At 37.6% G+C, this 15,870-nt stretch overlaps 1 protein-coding gene across 1 annotated transcript in view; it reads right to left on the bottom strand.

The window, feature by feature from the left end:
* Positions 1 to 9,516: 9,516 nt before the first annotated feature.
* The window catches only part of ANGPTL5 (angiopoietin like 5), a 68,741-nt gene continuing 62,387 nt past the window's right edge, over positions 9,517 to 15,870 (bottom strand). Inside the window, exon 8 of the mRNA XM_073617856.1 lies at positions 9,517 to 10,721. Coding sequence (XP_073473957.1) covers positions 10,402 to 10,721 — 320 coding nt within the window. The 3' untranslated portion in view covers positions 9,517 to 10,401. The remainder of the gene's footprint in view (positions 10,722 to 15,870) is intronic.

Here is a 15,870-nt window from a genome sequence, read left to right on the forward strand (position 1 = left end):
TTTTTAGTTTGTTTAGCAAAAAATAAAAACCCCAGAGATGATCAAATACCACCAAAAGCAAGCTCTATTTGTGGGAAGAAGTTTATAAAAATTATAGTTTGAGTACAGTGTTGCATGATCGCGCAATTGTCATTCAAAGTGTGACAGCGCTGAAAGCTGAAAATTGTCCTGGGCAGGAAGGGGGGGGAGTGCTCAGTATTGAAGTGGTTAAAGGTAATTATACAATGTGTGTATGGCCACCCTTAACCTCCCTGGCGGTATTCCGGAGTGTGGCTCGGGGGAAAATTTTCAGTACCAAAAGTGGTAACCCCGAACCACACTTGGGATCGCATCACAGGATCCAGGACCCTGCATGCGTTGTGACCCAGTCCAGCCCAGTGCCAAATTCAAAAAGTGAAAAACACATAATAGGTATAAACCGTCGCTGAGGATGTCAATGACAAAACGTGTACGATGGAGCCTTGCACACTACGTCACATTCGGATGGTCGAGAGGGTGGAACGCAGCTGGAGCGCAGCGAGCCGCTGCTAACCCCTATCTCGGCTTGTACCCAATTTTAGTCATACAGCTTGTTCACTATCAGCGTGCACCAGCTGGCTGCAGATACACACGCTTTTTGTACCTTGTGTATGCTGATTTTTTAATTTTATGTTTTAATTTTAATAAACAGACCACATTATTTTACTACACTATGGGAGCCATTCTTTTTCTTTTATGAGGAATACATCTATGGGCATACTCACCCTATCTAGAACCAAAGGGACGTTTCCGGGATCCATATAGCAGACATCAGGCTGAACTGACCCAAACAGAGAGCAACTACATGTCTATTACCCCTGCAGGGGTGACTGCATCCGGTGAGTAGGGACCCTGGAGGGGGAGCACAGAAGTCACCTGGAGTTACTTAAAGCACTCAAGTCACCTGTTGATGTTCTTTCTGCTATATATGCATATATGGGCACAACCTGATCATCCTGTATACGGGAACTTTTATATATATTTTTTCACTTTCTATATAGACTTACATGCCTTTTTTGATGGCGTCCTGATTTTTTTTTTTCTTTGGATTTTCCTTGTCAAAAGAAGTTTATTGAGTATACAATGTTATAAAGATACATAAAGTAAGTTTACAAGGATCTATAAAGTAAGCTTATTGTTTTACAGTAGGGTTTATATAGGTAAATATCATGAAATTTCAAATATTAAACATTGGGTTCACGTAAACCTAAATTAAAGATATATATCATTTCCTTAGTTACTTTTGTAGGTATTTAAATGATTTATACCTACTATACATATTGTTTACAAGTAGAGTGTATATAGGTCAAATAAATTCTGATAATGAGCTTTAATCGTAAGGTGGAGAAAAGGAAAGAGAAAGAAGAAAAAGGGTTGAAAGGTAGAGGTATGGTCCACAAGGTTGTCCCGCTCGTCAGTTTATTATTCTTTTTAGTTCTCTTTGAAGCCTTAGAATGGGTGTCTCTGTAAGTCATTTAATCTGTTACCATGGCAACAGGACAGAGTCATTGAAGTTTGACAGGAACTGTTGTTTTATCCAAGGATGCCAAAGTTTTTCAAATTTTGGAATTTGATTTTGATCGATGGCTACCATCTTAGCATGGGACATTGTATTATTCATTCTGTGAATTGTTTCTGCTAGTACCAATGTAGGAGATTTCCATGCCTTGGTCACTGTTTGTTTTGCAGCCGTTATTAGTTGGATCATAAGTTTGAATTGAGAGAGTGTTAACCATTCCGGTTTTAGATTAAGTAAAGTTAAATATGGATCTGGTTGTATTATTTTTTTAAATATTTTAGATGCAATCACGAAGACTTCCTTCCAGAAGGTTTGGATTACTGGGCACGTCCACCATATGTGTAAATATGTGCCTATTTCTGGGCATCCTCAAAAACAAAGAGCTGAGGTATTAGGTGAATATTTTGCCACTCTAGCGGGTACAAGGTACCAGCGAGTTAGGACTTTATAATTTGTCTCCAGTGCTAAGATGTTGGGTGAAGATGACTTAGATGTGAGCCATATGTTAGACCAGTCCGTGTCTTCTAAAGTTCGTCCCAGGTCCTCCTCCCACCTCTGAACGTAAGAGGGTCTATTAAGATTTGCTATTCCATATAATTGATCATAAAGTGATGAAATTGTACCTTTAGCAAATGGATCTTTTGTACAGATTGATTCAAAAATGGATAATTGGGATAATGGTGTATCCCCCTTTAGGAATGGTGTATAGAAATTTTTGATTTGGAGATATCTAAATATCTCAGAGTTTGGTAGATCATATTTTTCTCTAAGCGATGGGAATGAAAGGAATGATTTAGATGCTATGAAATCATTTAGTGTCTGAATGCCTGATGTTGTCCAAGCTTTAAAAGAATTTGGGTAGATCCATGCCGGATAAAAGGCCGGATTTCTGATAAAAGAAAGGAGAGGATTGTGTGGAGATTGTAACTGATATTTGGTTTTTAGTTTATCCCAGAGAGATAAGAAGTGTTTAATTATGGGATTATGAATTTTAAAGCGGTCTTTAGGATCAAGCCATAATAAATTTGATATTAATAGAGGGTCATTTTCTGAAGCTTCTATAAATACCCATAATGGGATTTCCTGTTTTGCATGGTATTTGGACAGACTGGCCAAATGTGCTGCTCTGTAGTAGTTAGTAAAATTAGGGTATCCCAGGCCTCCTTTATTTTTGGGAAGATGTAGTGTGTGTATAGGTATACGTGGTTTAGAAGAGCCCCATATAAACGAAGTTGCTCTTTTTTGTACTATTCTCAAAAAATAGGAAGGAATTGGAATAGGGAGGACTCTGAATAGATAAAGCAATTTGGGTAGAATAGTCATTTTGATTGCATTAATCTTCCCTATCCAGGATAAAGGAAGTTGCGACCATTGTTTTATTAGATTTGTGATCTGTCTTAATACAGGAGGATAATTGGTTGAGAATAAGTCAGAATGAGATGCTGTTAAATGAATTCCAAGATATGGGATTGATTTTTCTGCCCATGTGAATGGGAGTGCAGCCCTAGCCGGGATCAATTCCATGTTTGTGAGTGAAATATTAAGCACTAGGCATTTCTTAGGATTAATCATAAGGCCGGATAGGGCTGCAAATCCATCAAGAGCTGGTATTAAGTTAGGACCAGAGACCTGTGGTGATGATAGAAAAAGTAATATATCGTCTGCAAATATACATAATTTGTGTGTAATACCTCCTACTTCAATGCCAGTTATAGTTTGGTTTGTTCTGATGTATTGGGCCATGGGTTCTAGTATAAGGGCAAATAATAAGGGAGATAATGGGCAACCCTGTCGGGTACCTCTTTCGATATTAAAGGCTTCAGATTTGTATCCAGCATATTTTATATAGGCTTTGGGTTTATTATATAATGCTTTGATCCATGTTAAAAAGTGGGGTCCAAAACCCCATTTTTGTAATGAATATTGCATATATTGCCAGGATACTGTGTCAAATGCCCTCTTAATATCGAGAGATAGAAAACATAAAGGGATTTTCCGTTTTTTAGCAATATGTGCCAATAACACTGCCCTGCGTATATTATCGCCTGCCTGTCTATTTGGCATGAAGCCTACTTGATCTCTATGTATTAATTTTCCTATAATGCTATTGAGGCGTTTTGCTATTATTTTTGCTAATAATTTAATATCAAGGTTTAACAGAGAGATAGGCCGATAATTCACACAGGAAGTATCATCAGAAAGGGGTTTTGGGATCATACAAACAATTGCCATTAGTGTTTCTTGCCGAAAAGAATGTCCATTTAGAAGTTTGTTAAAAGTTTCAGTGAGAATGGGAGAGAGTATTTCTGAGAATGTTTTATAGTATAAAGCCGAGTAGCCGTCTGGGCCTGGTCTTTTGTTAAGTTTTAGGTCTTTTATGGCGTTAGCAACTTCATCTACAGTTATAGGCTCATCCAAACTGCTTTTTTGATTCTGAGATAACTCAGGTAAGGTTATTTGTGAGAAGAAGGATTCAGCCTCTGTAGGATTAAATTCATTGTTTGTCTTGTATAAAGTTGCGAGATGTGAGTGAAATTTATGGACTATTTTAACTGGATTACAAGTGTAAACATTTTTTGATAATTTCAAACGTATTGGTTTGAAAGATTTGTTAGTTGAATTTAATGCCCGAACCAAATATGTACCTGGTTTGTTTGTATTCATGTAGAAATTGTGTTTGGAGCGTTTGAGGGATTTATCAACTGACTCAGTGAGAAATAGATCGTATTCCAATCTAGATTTTTCCAGATGAGATTTTGTACTCTGAGATGGATTATCTTGAAATGATATGTAGGCTGCATTAAAATTGAGTTCTAGTTTTTTTGCTAGATTTTTGCGTTCCCGTTTAAATAGTGCCATTTGTCTTTGTATTGTACCACGCAAGACAGGCTTATGAGCTTCCCACAGTGTTATTGGGGAGATGTCTGTTGTATTATTAATTGATATGTATTCCTTTAAAGCTTGTTCAATGGCCATCTGATGTAGTGGGTGTTTGAGCATTATGTCCGGTAAGTACCATGTTGGGTCATGCGCTTTTGGTATGGCTGAGGCTATAGTAGTGTATACTGCATTATGGTCAGACCACGGAATCGGAATTATATCTGATGCAATAATTTCTGGTATCATTCCTATTGTTAGAAAAATATGATCTATTCTGGTGAAGGTTTGATGAGGGTGCGAGAAATAAGTGAATTTTTTTTTCATTGGGTTACTTTCTCTCCATGAATCTACCAGATTGTATTTGGAAAGAAGTTGAGAAAAAGGTAATCTAGAGGTTATTTTGGATGGTGTAAAAGGTGATTTATCTAGAAATGGGAGGAGGACCTGGTTCGAATCCCCACACATTATCACTGTTCCTATTTTGTGTGTATTAATCACTTGTAATATATGTGAGAGGAATGGTGTAGGTTGTTTGTTAGGAGCGTAGTAGGAAATCACCGTGATTGCTGTATCCATTATATAACCCATGAGTATCAGGTATCTACCTTCTGGGTCTTTAATTTCTGATGATAAGGTGAATGGTGTGGATCGGTGAAATGCAATTAGAGTTCCCCTTTGCTTGGTACAGGCAGAAGCCGTGTAAATTTGTTGATAAAAAGGAGAAATATATTTTGGAGTAGAATCTTTGGTGAAGTGTGTTTCTTGGAGGCATACTATGTGAGCCTTCTTGTTATGGAAAGTACGGAAGGCTTTGGTCCTTTTTTGAGGGACATTTATTCCCTGAACATTCAGGGAAAGTATATTCAGTGGTGCCATGGCAACAGATCAAATAGTTTTGACTTACTTTTTGTTATGCAGAGCTGACTGCGCAGATCAACCTGTGTGGACTGAAGAGATGAATAGATAAAAAAGAAACCAGTGAATTCTGGAGTAAAGAGTAAACAAAAAACATATGAGATTAGATGATACATTGTATAAATTATTTTTTGCAAGTAATCACAATTTACCCGTGAAAGAGAATAAATATCTCTCTCAGGGGAATAAGTGCCTTCGTCACACTCCCACATAATATGGTTGGGAGAATGAGGAGGGCTAATGGGGGTACACGGATCTTCCGCTTACAGGAGAGAAGTGTTATGTCAAAAGACATCAAAATGATGTTTCATTAATTGGAGTGCAGAATATAGTTTTTGTTGAAATTATTTATTCCAGGGTGGTTGTATATGGTTAGTCTTGCCCTAGGCTAAATAATTCAGTTAGAAAGGTACTGTTAATAACATTGGTATTGATGAAGATAGTTTGAATTATTTTGGGATTTTAACCCTTTTAGAGTAAACAATTACATATTTTATTCATATGCAACTGTTTAGAAATGTTAAATTCTTTGGATTTTCAATCAATTTTGATTTTTATTCGTTTCTAAATATTTGATATTATTCATAATTTTTGCATATATGGTTTTTGCATTTATATATTTCACATTGTATCACCATATATCTGCTGCCTGCAGTTAGTAATTGTATAGCACAATTTTTACGTACAAGTTTTTTATATATGGATGGCTTTGCACTAGTGTTTAGTGCGGAACACTCTGACTTTTACTTGTATGGTTTACATTTAATATATTCACCTTCAGCTGATTTTTTACCTTCACTACACATACTTATTATGCACCATTAAGTCACTGTTTGGGTAGTCCTTTATGGGTGGTTATTGGCCGGAGTTGTTCTACTAAGGTATCTTTGAGGCCCTTGCCCTCTATACTTCTCTACCTGCACAGACTCCTTTACCCAACCACATTATAGGTCTTGTTGTGGATTTATTTAGCTAGGATAATAAGTGTTGAGTTTTGTCATACACCCCCTTTTTAGGCTTAGCCTATATCCCATTTTTTAGTTAATAGGTAGCGCCATTCACCCCATTTTTTGTTTATATAGAAAAACACATAGTACATACAGTAGACTGTAATCTTACAGATTACATTACTGTATCAAATTATTTCACAACCCTTTTGTCCCTAATGCTTTGTCCAGTGCCCTGCATGCAGTTTTATATCATATATACTGTTTTTTCTGCCTGGAAACGTGAGAATGTCCATAGCAACCAAAAAGTGTCCCTTTACGTCAAAAGTGGTTTTAGACCAGCTAGAAAACAGCGATAATAAATTAGAATCACTTGCAGAATTGAGCGATAGTGGTTTGTGGGGGAATTTGTCATCAAACACTGAAAGTAATGACAGCGACAATTCTGCAACTGAGCAAATTTCAGTGTTTTTGATTTGATTACATTATTGAATACATTTTATTATAACTATATTATTATTTGTTATAATTATTTATAGTTATTTATTATATTATAATTTATGATTTTGTGTTTTAAACTTTATCATACCCGGGATATCTACTAGACTCTTGTTTGGACAGATTTAAGTGTGTTATTCCTAAGAATTACAGGCCTACAATATAAAACGCCAAATTTCCATACAAAACATTGTACCACTTTGAGCATCAAAAATCTGACATAATCATACCGCCAGTGCGCGGTCATGCTACACTGTACCCAATGAAATTTTTATCTTTTTTTCCCACAAATAGAGCTTTCTTTTGGTGGTATTTGATCACCTCTGTGGTTTTTATTTTTTGTTAAAAAAATTTAAAAACATCAAATTTTATTTTTTTTTTTGTTTTGTTATAAAATTTTGAAAACAGGTAATTTTTCTCCTTCATTGATGTACGCTGATGAGGCGGCACTGATGGGCACTGATAGGTGACAGTGATGGACACTGATGGGTGGCAATAATGGGCACAGATCGGTTACACTGTTAGGCAGCACTGCAAGGTGGCACTGATTGGCAACAGTGGTAGGCATTGATAGGTGGCACTTGTGGGCATTGATAGGTGGCACTCATGGGCATTGATAGGTGGCAATGGTGGGCAATGTGGGCACTGGCAGGTGGCAATGGCAGGTGGCACTGGCAGGGGGTACTGGTGGGCACAGATGAGGCATAATTACCTCTTCCTCTTCGGGACCGATGTCCCTTGCAGATAAGCCGGTGATCGGCTGTCAGCGTGAGGAGAAAAAAGAAACGATTACCAAGCTTTTGTTTACATCATGTGATCAGCTGTCATTGGCTGACAGCTGAGCACGTGGTAAGGGGCCGGGACCGGCCCCTTACTCAGATCTGTGATCACCCGAATCTCAGTGACTCGTGATCACAGGGGGCGTGTGTGCACAGGGGAGGCCGCGGAAATTCAGGTCCGCGCTGTGGCCGTCATTCGGCTATAGCGCGGACGGCAAGTGGTTAAACAGAAATCCTCTGGTGAGGTCTCTTCAGAAACCAACATTTTCAGGAGCATATGCAGCAGAAGAGGTGATTATTTACCTTTACAGGTTCCTTTTTACCAGCATTTTTTTTTAAGTGAGTCAGTTTGAAATTTAGTTCAATTTGCATGAATGCATCTGATATTCGTGCAACAAGTGTTTTAGAAATAGACGTCCTTGGCGTTTTTCGAACTGCTGAGAGCAATATACTTTAATTTAGGGGAGTAATGGGGGACAGGATTTATTGTTCAACCAAACTGTTACATGTGTCCAGGTGACATTGCTGTCTGAAGTGATTCAGGACTTTGGATTTGATATACTAACAAAGTAATTCATGTTCAGTTGCAAAGTGAATCTTCAATTAAATTAGTGAATGAGGTGAAACAGAGTAAAAATGTATTTAAAATGTACAAAAAAAAAATAGGATTTGTGCTTGCACACTATTTGATGATTTTTTAGCATACCATTAACTAAGCTAAATAAAGATTCACTTTGAAAGTGATCATTCTCTGCTCCATGAGTAAATCAGGCAGTGGTGTAACAATAGTCATAGCAGTTCACACAGCTACTATGGGGCCTGGGGGTAGAAGGGGTTCCATTAGAGTGGGGCTATTGAGGCTAATGCATGTGAAGATAACACAGATCCAGGGCTGCATTGTTAAGGATTGCAGAGGTTGCTGTTGACAATAACCCTATACCCTCTGTCACATTACCAATTAAGAAGAGTCAATGTAAACACACAGGAGGAGACTTCAGAATTTTTTATTGGTCACAGAAGAGAATTTGTTTAGATCTTACATTAATCTGGATTTATTGCCCCCAGAGCTTCTGGTCATCCTGGGCAGCACTGAAATTATTATTTTTTCCTGACTACTAGACCACCTCTTTCAGCATTTGCTTGCTGTCACAGTGAAAGAAGCATGCGAACCTCTATGCGTGTACATGTTTAGAAGGTTATAGCAATACCATCATCCTAAATTGGATAATAGGGAAGAGTAACCAGGGGTGACCCATATAGAACCCCCAGTAGGAAGAGTAATGGACTATCTCAGTACCCAATTATTGAACAAAAACATTAAAAATATATAGATTTTATTTACTGTATACAAAATAGTTAAAAAAGACATAGATGCACAATTGTAATAAAACAGCAATTCATGATAACCTCCACAGACAGTAAGTTATACAAACACGTCTAGCTGGTCACATAACACAGCAATTTTTGCCTCAGATGAATGCTGAAGGCATATGATTCACAATGTACTGTATATCCTCTACATGTTTCGCGGCAGACACCTTCAAGAGTTGTTATATATAGTATCATCTACAACAAAGCAAAAATGTTATTATACCGATGTATTAATAAATTGTAGTGAGTGTAAAAGAGTCACTACAATTTATTTATAATGACATTTTTGCTTTGTTGTAGATGATACTACTGTATATATAGCACCTCCTGAAGAAGCGGCTTCTGCCACAAAACATGTAGAGGATATACAGTACATTGTGAATCATGTGCCTTCAGCATTCGTCTGAGGCTACTATGTAACCTGTTAGACATGTTTGTGTAACTTACTGTCTGTTAAGGTTATCATGAATTGCTGTTTTATTACAATTGTGCATCTATTTCTTTTTACCAATTTTGTACAAATAAAATGTATATATTTTTAATGTTTTTGTTCAATAATTGGGTATCGAGATATTCCATTACTCTTCCTACTGGGGGTTCTGTAGGGGTCACCCCTGGTTACTCTTCCCTAATAGTCATAGTGAAAGAGATGAGAGAATTTAGCATATACAGAGTAGTAAGCTGAAAAATGATTGTACAAAGTTAATTCGCTGAACTGCTGCCATCCCTATGGTCACAGTTCACCTGCTACCGTCCTTGATTTAGACATACTTTTTGTCAAGATTGGTGACAAGTGGGAGGCTGCTGGGGGACCCCATCAAAACTTTGCTCTAGGGCCCCATGACTTGTAAATGAAAAACAGATGCAGTGTTCACCTCAGGGCCCCAGAATAGACGTGAATTTGAATAGTCAGTGCTCTGGCTCCAAATGTCCTCCAAACACCCGAACAGGATGCAGATAGATAAGGAAAGCCGGCAACTGCACATTCGTATTAAAGTCTTTATTTACTATAGCTACAGAATACTGAAGATAAGAACAGCTTACACGTTTCAGCAAATAACCTTAGTCATAGCCCACATGGCTATTTGCCAAAACATGTAAGCTGTTCTTATCTTCACTACTCCATAATAAATAAAGCTGTTCTTATCTTCACTATTCTGTAGCTAAATAAAGACTTTGATATGGATGTGCAAGTTGATGGCTCTCCTTATCTATCTGCCCCATGATTTGTAGTTATGCCCCTAAAATCAGGGTCACTGTTTCAGGTATCACATACTGCTACAGGCCCAAAACCTTATAAATATTATTTTCTTTTATTCCAAAAAAGTACATCTAAAAACATAAAGTACACAAGGTTAAATACATCTACGTGTTCATTGTAGTTTTTTGTTTTCCACGTGTTGTCCTTTAAATAAATCATTGTATATACAATAATGATGTTCTAAAAACTATATTAAAATTTCAAACATAGTCATCATTTAAAAAATGGATAATGAGTTCTCTTGATTTTAATGGAAGCAGATTTTATCTTGACAATCGAATCATTTTCCTTCCACGTGTCCCATTGAATGCCTGCTATGTCTATACCTCTGGTCACACGGTGGACCCCGTTCAGGTTGGCTAAACCACACTTGCTGAACCACCAGCCGCTCTTGTTGTTGTGCTGACTGCAACTGTTTACTTTGGTGCCATTGAAGAAGCATGAAGGATAACAGTTATCATTGTCGATATCATAGGTGCTGAAGGGCATTGCATTCTGGTTGTCTTCTTTCTTGTACCCACGAATGGCATCACCTGCACAGAAATAGTCAATTATTTTTAAGATCTCAATCTAGAGAAATCAGACCCCTGGTTTAAATTAAATGTCCCCTGGCTTCTCACTTTTGGCTTAAGGTTTATAATTTACTGAATTCGGTTCTCCATGTTAATCTCCAACAAGACCCTTGGGAAGCACTCCTACATAAACCCAACTCGTATCTCAATTAACTTCAAAAGAACTTGGCGGGACATCTTTTCCTGGCAGCTAGGCAAACTTTAGCTAAAGCTTGGATGGAGACATCTATACCCTTTGCTGAAGTCAAACAATGTCTTCTTGGGACCATGACAAATGAAAAATTAACCTCCATTCTTAATGATACACATGCTAAATACCTTCAAATTTGGAGTCCATGGTTAGATTATGTCAATGATTTAAATAGCGACCATACCCTCCTCTCCCTGTAATTAATATCATTTAATATCACTATATACTTGTCTTGCCTCTGCAACTAGACGACACGTGATACCCTTCCCATTCCTTCCAGCTCAACTCCCCCCCCCCCCTTTTTTTGTCATTTATTTTGATTTAGCATAATTACATTTCTAATGTCTTCCTATCTCCTCCTTTTGTCTTAATTTGTTATATCTTAACAAACAAAAGGATAAATGTTTATGAGCCTGTCTAAATGAAAGTGATTGTAAAGTCTCGTTTTTTTTTTTTTCTCTTAAATAACAAACATGTCATGCTTAACTCCTCTGTGCAGTTGGTTTGGCACAGAGCAGCCTGGATCCTCCTCTTCTCAGATCCCTCTTCGGCTCACCTGGCCCCTCCCTCCTGTCGAGTACCCCCACAGCAAGCAGCTTTGTATGGGGGTACCCAAGCCGAGTCACAGCTCCCTGTGTCTGATCCCACCCCGCCCCCTCTCTCCCCTAATTGGCTAACTAACTTTGATTGACCAGTATGAGAGAGTGAGAGCGATAACACCAAATTTAACACACCTGCTCTCCATTCACACCTGAGACCTTTTAACACTAACGAGTCACATGACACCGGGGAGGGAAAATGGCTAATTGGGCCCAATTTGGACGTTTTCACTTAGGGGTGTACTCACTTTTGTTGCCAGCAGTTTAGACATTAATGGCTGTGTGTTGAGTTATTTTGAGGGGAGGGCAAATTTACACTGTTATACAAGCTGTACACTCACTACTTTAAATTGTAGCAAAGTGTCTTTTCTTCAGTGTTGTCACATGAAAAGATAGAATAAAATATTTACAAAAATGTGAGGGGTGTACTCACTTTTGTGGGATACTGCATATCAGTGGGGACGGAAAGTATTCAGACCCCCTTACATTTTTCACTCTATTGCAGCCATTTGCTAAAATCATTTAGGTTCATTTTTTTCCTCATTAATGTACACACAGCACCCCATATTGACAGAAAAACACAGAATTGTTGACATTTTTGCAGATTTATTAAAAAAGTAAAACTTAAATATAACATGGTCCTAAGTATTCAGACCCTTTGCTCAGTATTTAGTAGAAGCACCCTTTTGATCGAATACAGCCATGAGTCTTTTTGGGAACGATGCAACAAGTTTTTCACACCTGGATTTGGGGATCCTCTGCCATTCCTCCTTGCAGATCCTCTCCAGTTCTGTCAGGTTGGATGGTAAATGTTGGTGGACATCCATTTTTAGTTCTCTCCAGAGATGCTCAATTGGGTTTAAGTCAGGGCTCTGGCTGGGCTATTCAAGAACAGTCATGGAGTTGTTGTGAAGCCACTCCTTCGTTATTTTAGCTGGGTGCTTAGGGTCATTGTCTTGTTGGAAGGTAAACCTTCGGCCCAGTCTGAGGTCCTGAGCACTCTGGAGAAGGTTTTCGTGCAGGATATCCCTGTACTTGGCCACATTCATCTTTCCCTCGATTGCAACCAGTCGTCCTGTCCCTGCAGCTGAAAAACACCCCCACAGCATGATGCTGCCACCACCATGCTTCACTGTTGGGACTGTATTGGACAGGTGATGAGCAGTGCCTGGTTTTCTCCACACATACCGCTTAGAATTAAGGCCAAAAAGTTCTCTCTTGGTCTCATCAGACCAGAGAATCTTATTTCTCACCATCTTGGAGTCCTTCAGGTGTTTTTTTTAGCAAACTCCATGCAGGCTTTCATGTGTCTTGCACTGAGGAGAGACTTCCGTTGGGCCACACTGCCATAAAGCCCCAACTGGTGGAGGGCTGCAGTGATGGTTGACTTTCTACAACTTTCTCCTATTTCCCGAATGCATCTCTGGAGCTCAGCCACAGTGATCTTTGGGTTCTTCTTTACCTCTCTCACCAAGGCTCTTCTCCCCCGATAGCTCAGTTTGGCCAGAAGGCCAGCTCTAGGAAGGGTTCTGGTCATCCCAAACGTCTTCCATTTAAGGATTATGGAGGCCACTGTACTCTTAGGAGCCTTAAATGCAGCAGAATTTTTTTTTGTAACCTTGGCCAGATCTGTGCCTTGCCACAATTCTGTCTCTGAGCTGCTCTTTGGGCAGTTCCTTTGACCTCCTGATTCTCATTTGCTCTGACATGCACTGTGAGCTGTAAGGTCTTATATAAACAGGTGTGTGGCTTTCCTAATCAAGTCCAATCAGTATAATGAAACACAGCTGGACTCAAATGAAGGTGTAGAACCATCTCAAGAATGATCAGAAGAAATGGTCAGCACCTTAAATAATAATAATTAAGTTAAATATATAAGTGTCACAGCAAAGGGTCTGAATACTTAGGACCATGTGATATTTCAGTTTTTCTTTTTTAATAAATCGGAAAAAAATGAACTTAAATGATTTTAGCAAATGGCTGCAATATAACAAAAAAAATTTAAGGGGGTCTGAATACTTTCCATCCCCACTGTATATATATATATATATATATATATATATATATATATATATATATATATATATATATATATATATATATTTTTTTTTTTTTTTTTTCTAACACCATAGAGAATAAAATGGCGGTCATTGCAATACTTTTTGTCACACCGTATTTGCGTAGCATTTTTGGAAAAAATGCACTTTTTTGAATTAAAAAATAAGACAACAGTAAAGTTAGCCCAATTTTTTTTATATTGTGAAAGATGAAGTTATGCTGAGTAAATTGATACTCAACATGTCACACTTTAAAATTGCGCCCGCTCGTGGAATGACGACAAACTTTTACCCTTAAAAATCTTCATATGTGACATTTAACAAATTCTACAGGTTGCATGTATTGAGTTACAGAGAAGGTCTAGGGCTGGAATTAGTGCTCTCGCTCTAATAATAGCAGTGATACCTCACATGTGTGGTTTGAACACCGTTTTCATATGCGGGCGCTACTCACGTATGCGTTCGCTTCTGCACGCGAGCTCGGCGGGATGGGGCGTGTTTTTTCCTATTTATTTTACCTTTTATTTTTAATTTTTACACTGTTCTTTTAAAAAAAATTGTGTCACTTTTATTCCTATTACAAGGGATGTGAACAATCCCTTTTAATAGAAAAAAAGCATGTCAGGACCTCTTAAATATGAGATCTGGGGTCAAAAAGACCTCAGATCTCATATTTATACTAAAATGCAATAAAAAAAAAATAAATTAAATGTCATTTGAAAAAAAAAAAAAAATTGCCCTTTAAGAGCTATGGGCAGAAGTGACGTTTTGACGTCACTTCCGCCCTGCAACGATATGGAGACGGGTGGGGGACATCTTCCCCTCACTCATCTCCATACTAAGCCAGGGAGAGGACGCCATCACCTCCGCCGCTGCCGGCGGCTTCAGGAAGTGGTGCAGGGCACCGGAGAGCTAACTAACTAACTAATAATAACTAACTATTAAATTATAGGTATTGGAATTTCCTTTCAAATTCGAATGTTAGTGAATGCAACGAATACAAATTTATCTGAAGTTACGAATTATCCAAAATAAAGAATGCCGCAGATAAAACAATTGGAACGGAACGAAATAATAATAATAATAATAATAATAATAATAATAATACATTTTTATTATTATTGTTATTTATTTATATTAATTTGTTACGTTCCATTCGTTCAGATACATCATTCGTTATTACGGATGATTCGTAACTTTGGATAAATTCGTATTCGTTACGTTCACTAACAGCCAAATTTGAAAGGAGATTCCAAAACCTATAATTTGATGGTTAAGTTATTATTAGTTAGGTATTATTTCATATTTTCGGGTTTTTGAATTTTCGGATTTTCGTTCTTATTTTCAGATTTTCATTCTTTTGATTTTTCGGATTTTCATTCTTTTTGGATTTCCGAATTTTCACATTTTCGAATTTCCGAATTTTGAATTTTTGAATTTCAAACTTCCGGAATTTCAAATTTCCAAATTTTCGGAAAAATTCGGAAATTAGAAAATTCAGATTTTTCTGAATTAAGGAATTTGTCTAAATTCATTAAAAAAACTAATTCGGAACTAAACAAATTGCACATGTCTAACAGCTATACCAGAGTAATGTGTGTTGAAATGGCCTCTTGTAGTCTCTATCAGAAGCCGGTGGGACAATGAAGCTGCACAACTGGGAGACAAAGTGTTGTCACTTTATCGCAAGGATCTTACCTGAACAAGTATGCAGATTTAAAAAATATATTGAAATGCCTCCTCCATAGAATTTACTTTTCTCCAGCTAGATTGCCCAAAATCTATCTGGACCTGTCATTTACATGCTGAAGGTGCAACTAAAAGTTCTGTTTTTAAATTACATTGTTCGACCGTGTTAATTTGTTTTTGTTTTTTGCAGGCTAGCTGCAAAGTGTGCTGGTAAATTATCTGTTTGTTTTTATTATGCAATGCCCTTCTATGTACCCCTTATTTCAAAAGCTAGTTAAAAATTGGGGTGGTTGCTGATTTTGTATAGCTTGCTTGCTGGATTTGGCATGGAGATACATTGAACATCTTCAGCTGCCATTGTTCTCTTGCTGGGCTTCAAACATGTCGCTGCACCTTTGAGGAGGAGTGAGCTCCCTTCAGGCATATCTGCCCTTAATTTATCCACTGTTACACAGTACAGAGCCTTGAAAAAGTATTTTATTGGGATTTTATGTGATATACCAACACAAAGTGGCACATAATTGTGAAGTGGAAGGAAAATTATAAATGGTTTTCAAAATTGTTTACAAATAAAT

This window comes from Aquarana catesbeiana, linkage group LG02, assembly GCF_042186555.1.
Source record: "Aquarana catesbeiana isolate 2022-GZ linkage group LG02, ASM4218655v1, whole genome shotgun sequence".
Classification (NCBI taxonomy): domain Eukaryota; kingdom Metazoa; phylum Chordata; class Amphibia; order Anura; family Ranidae; genus Aquarana; species Aquarana catesbeiana.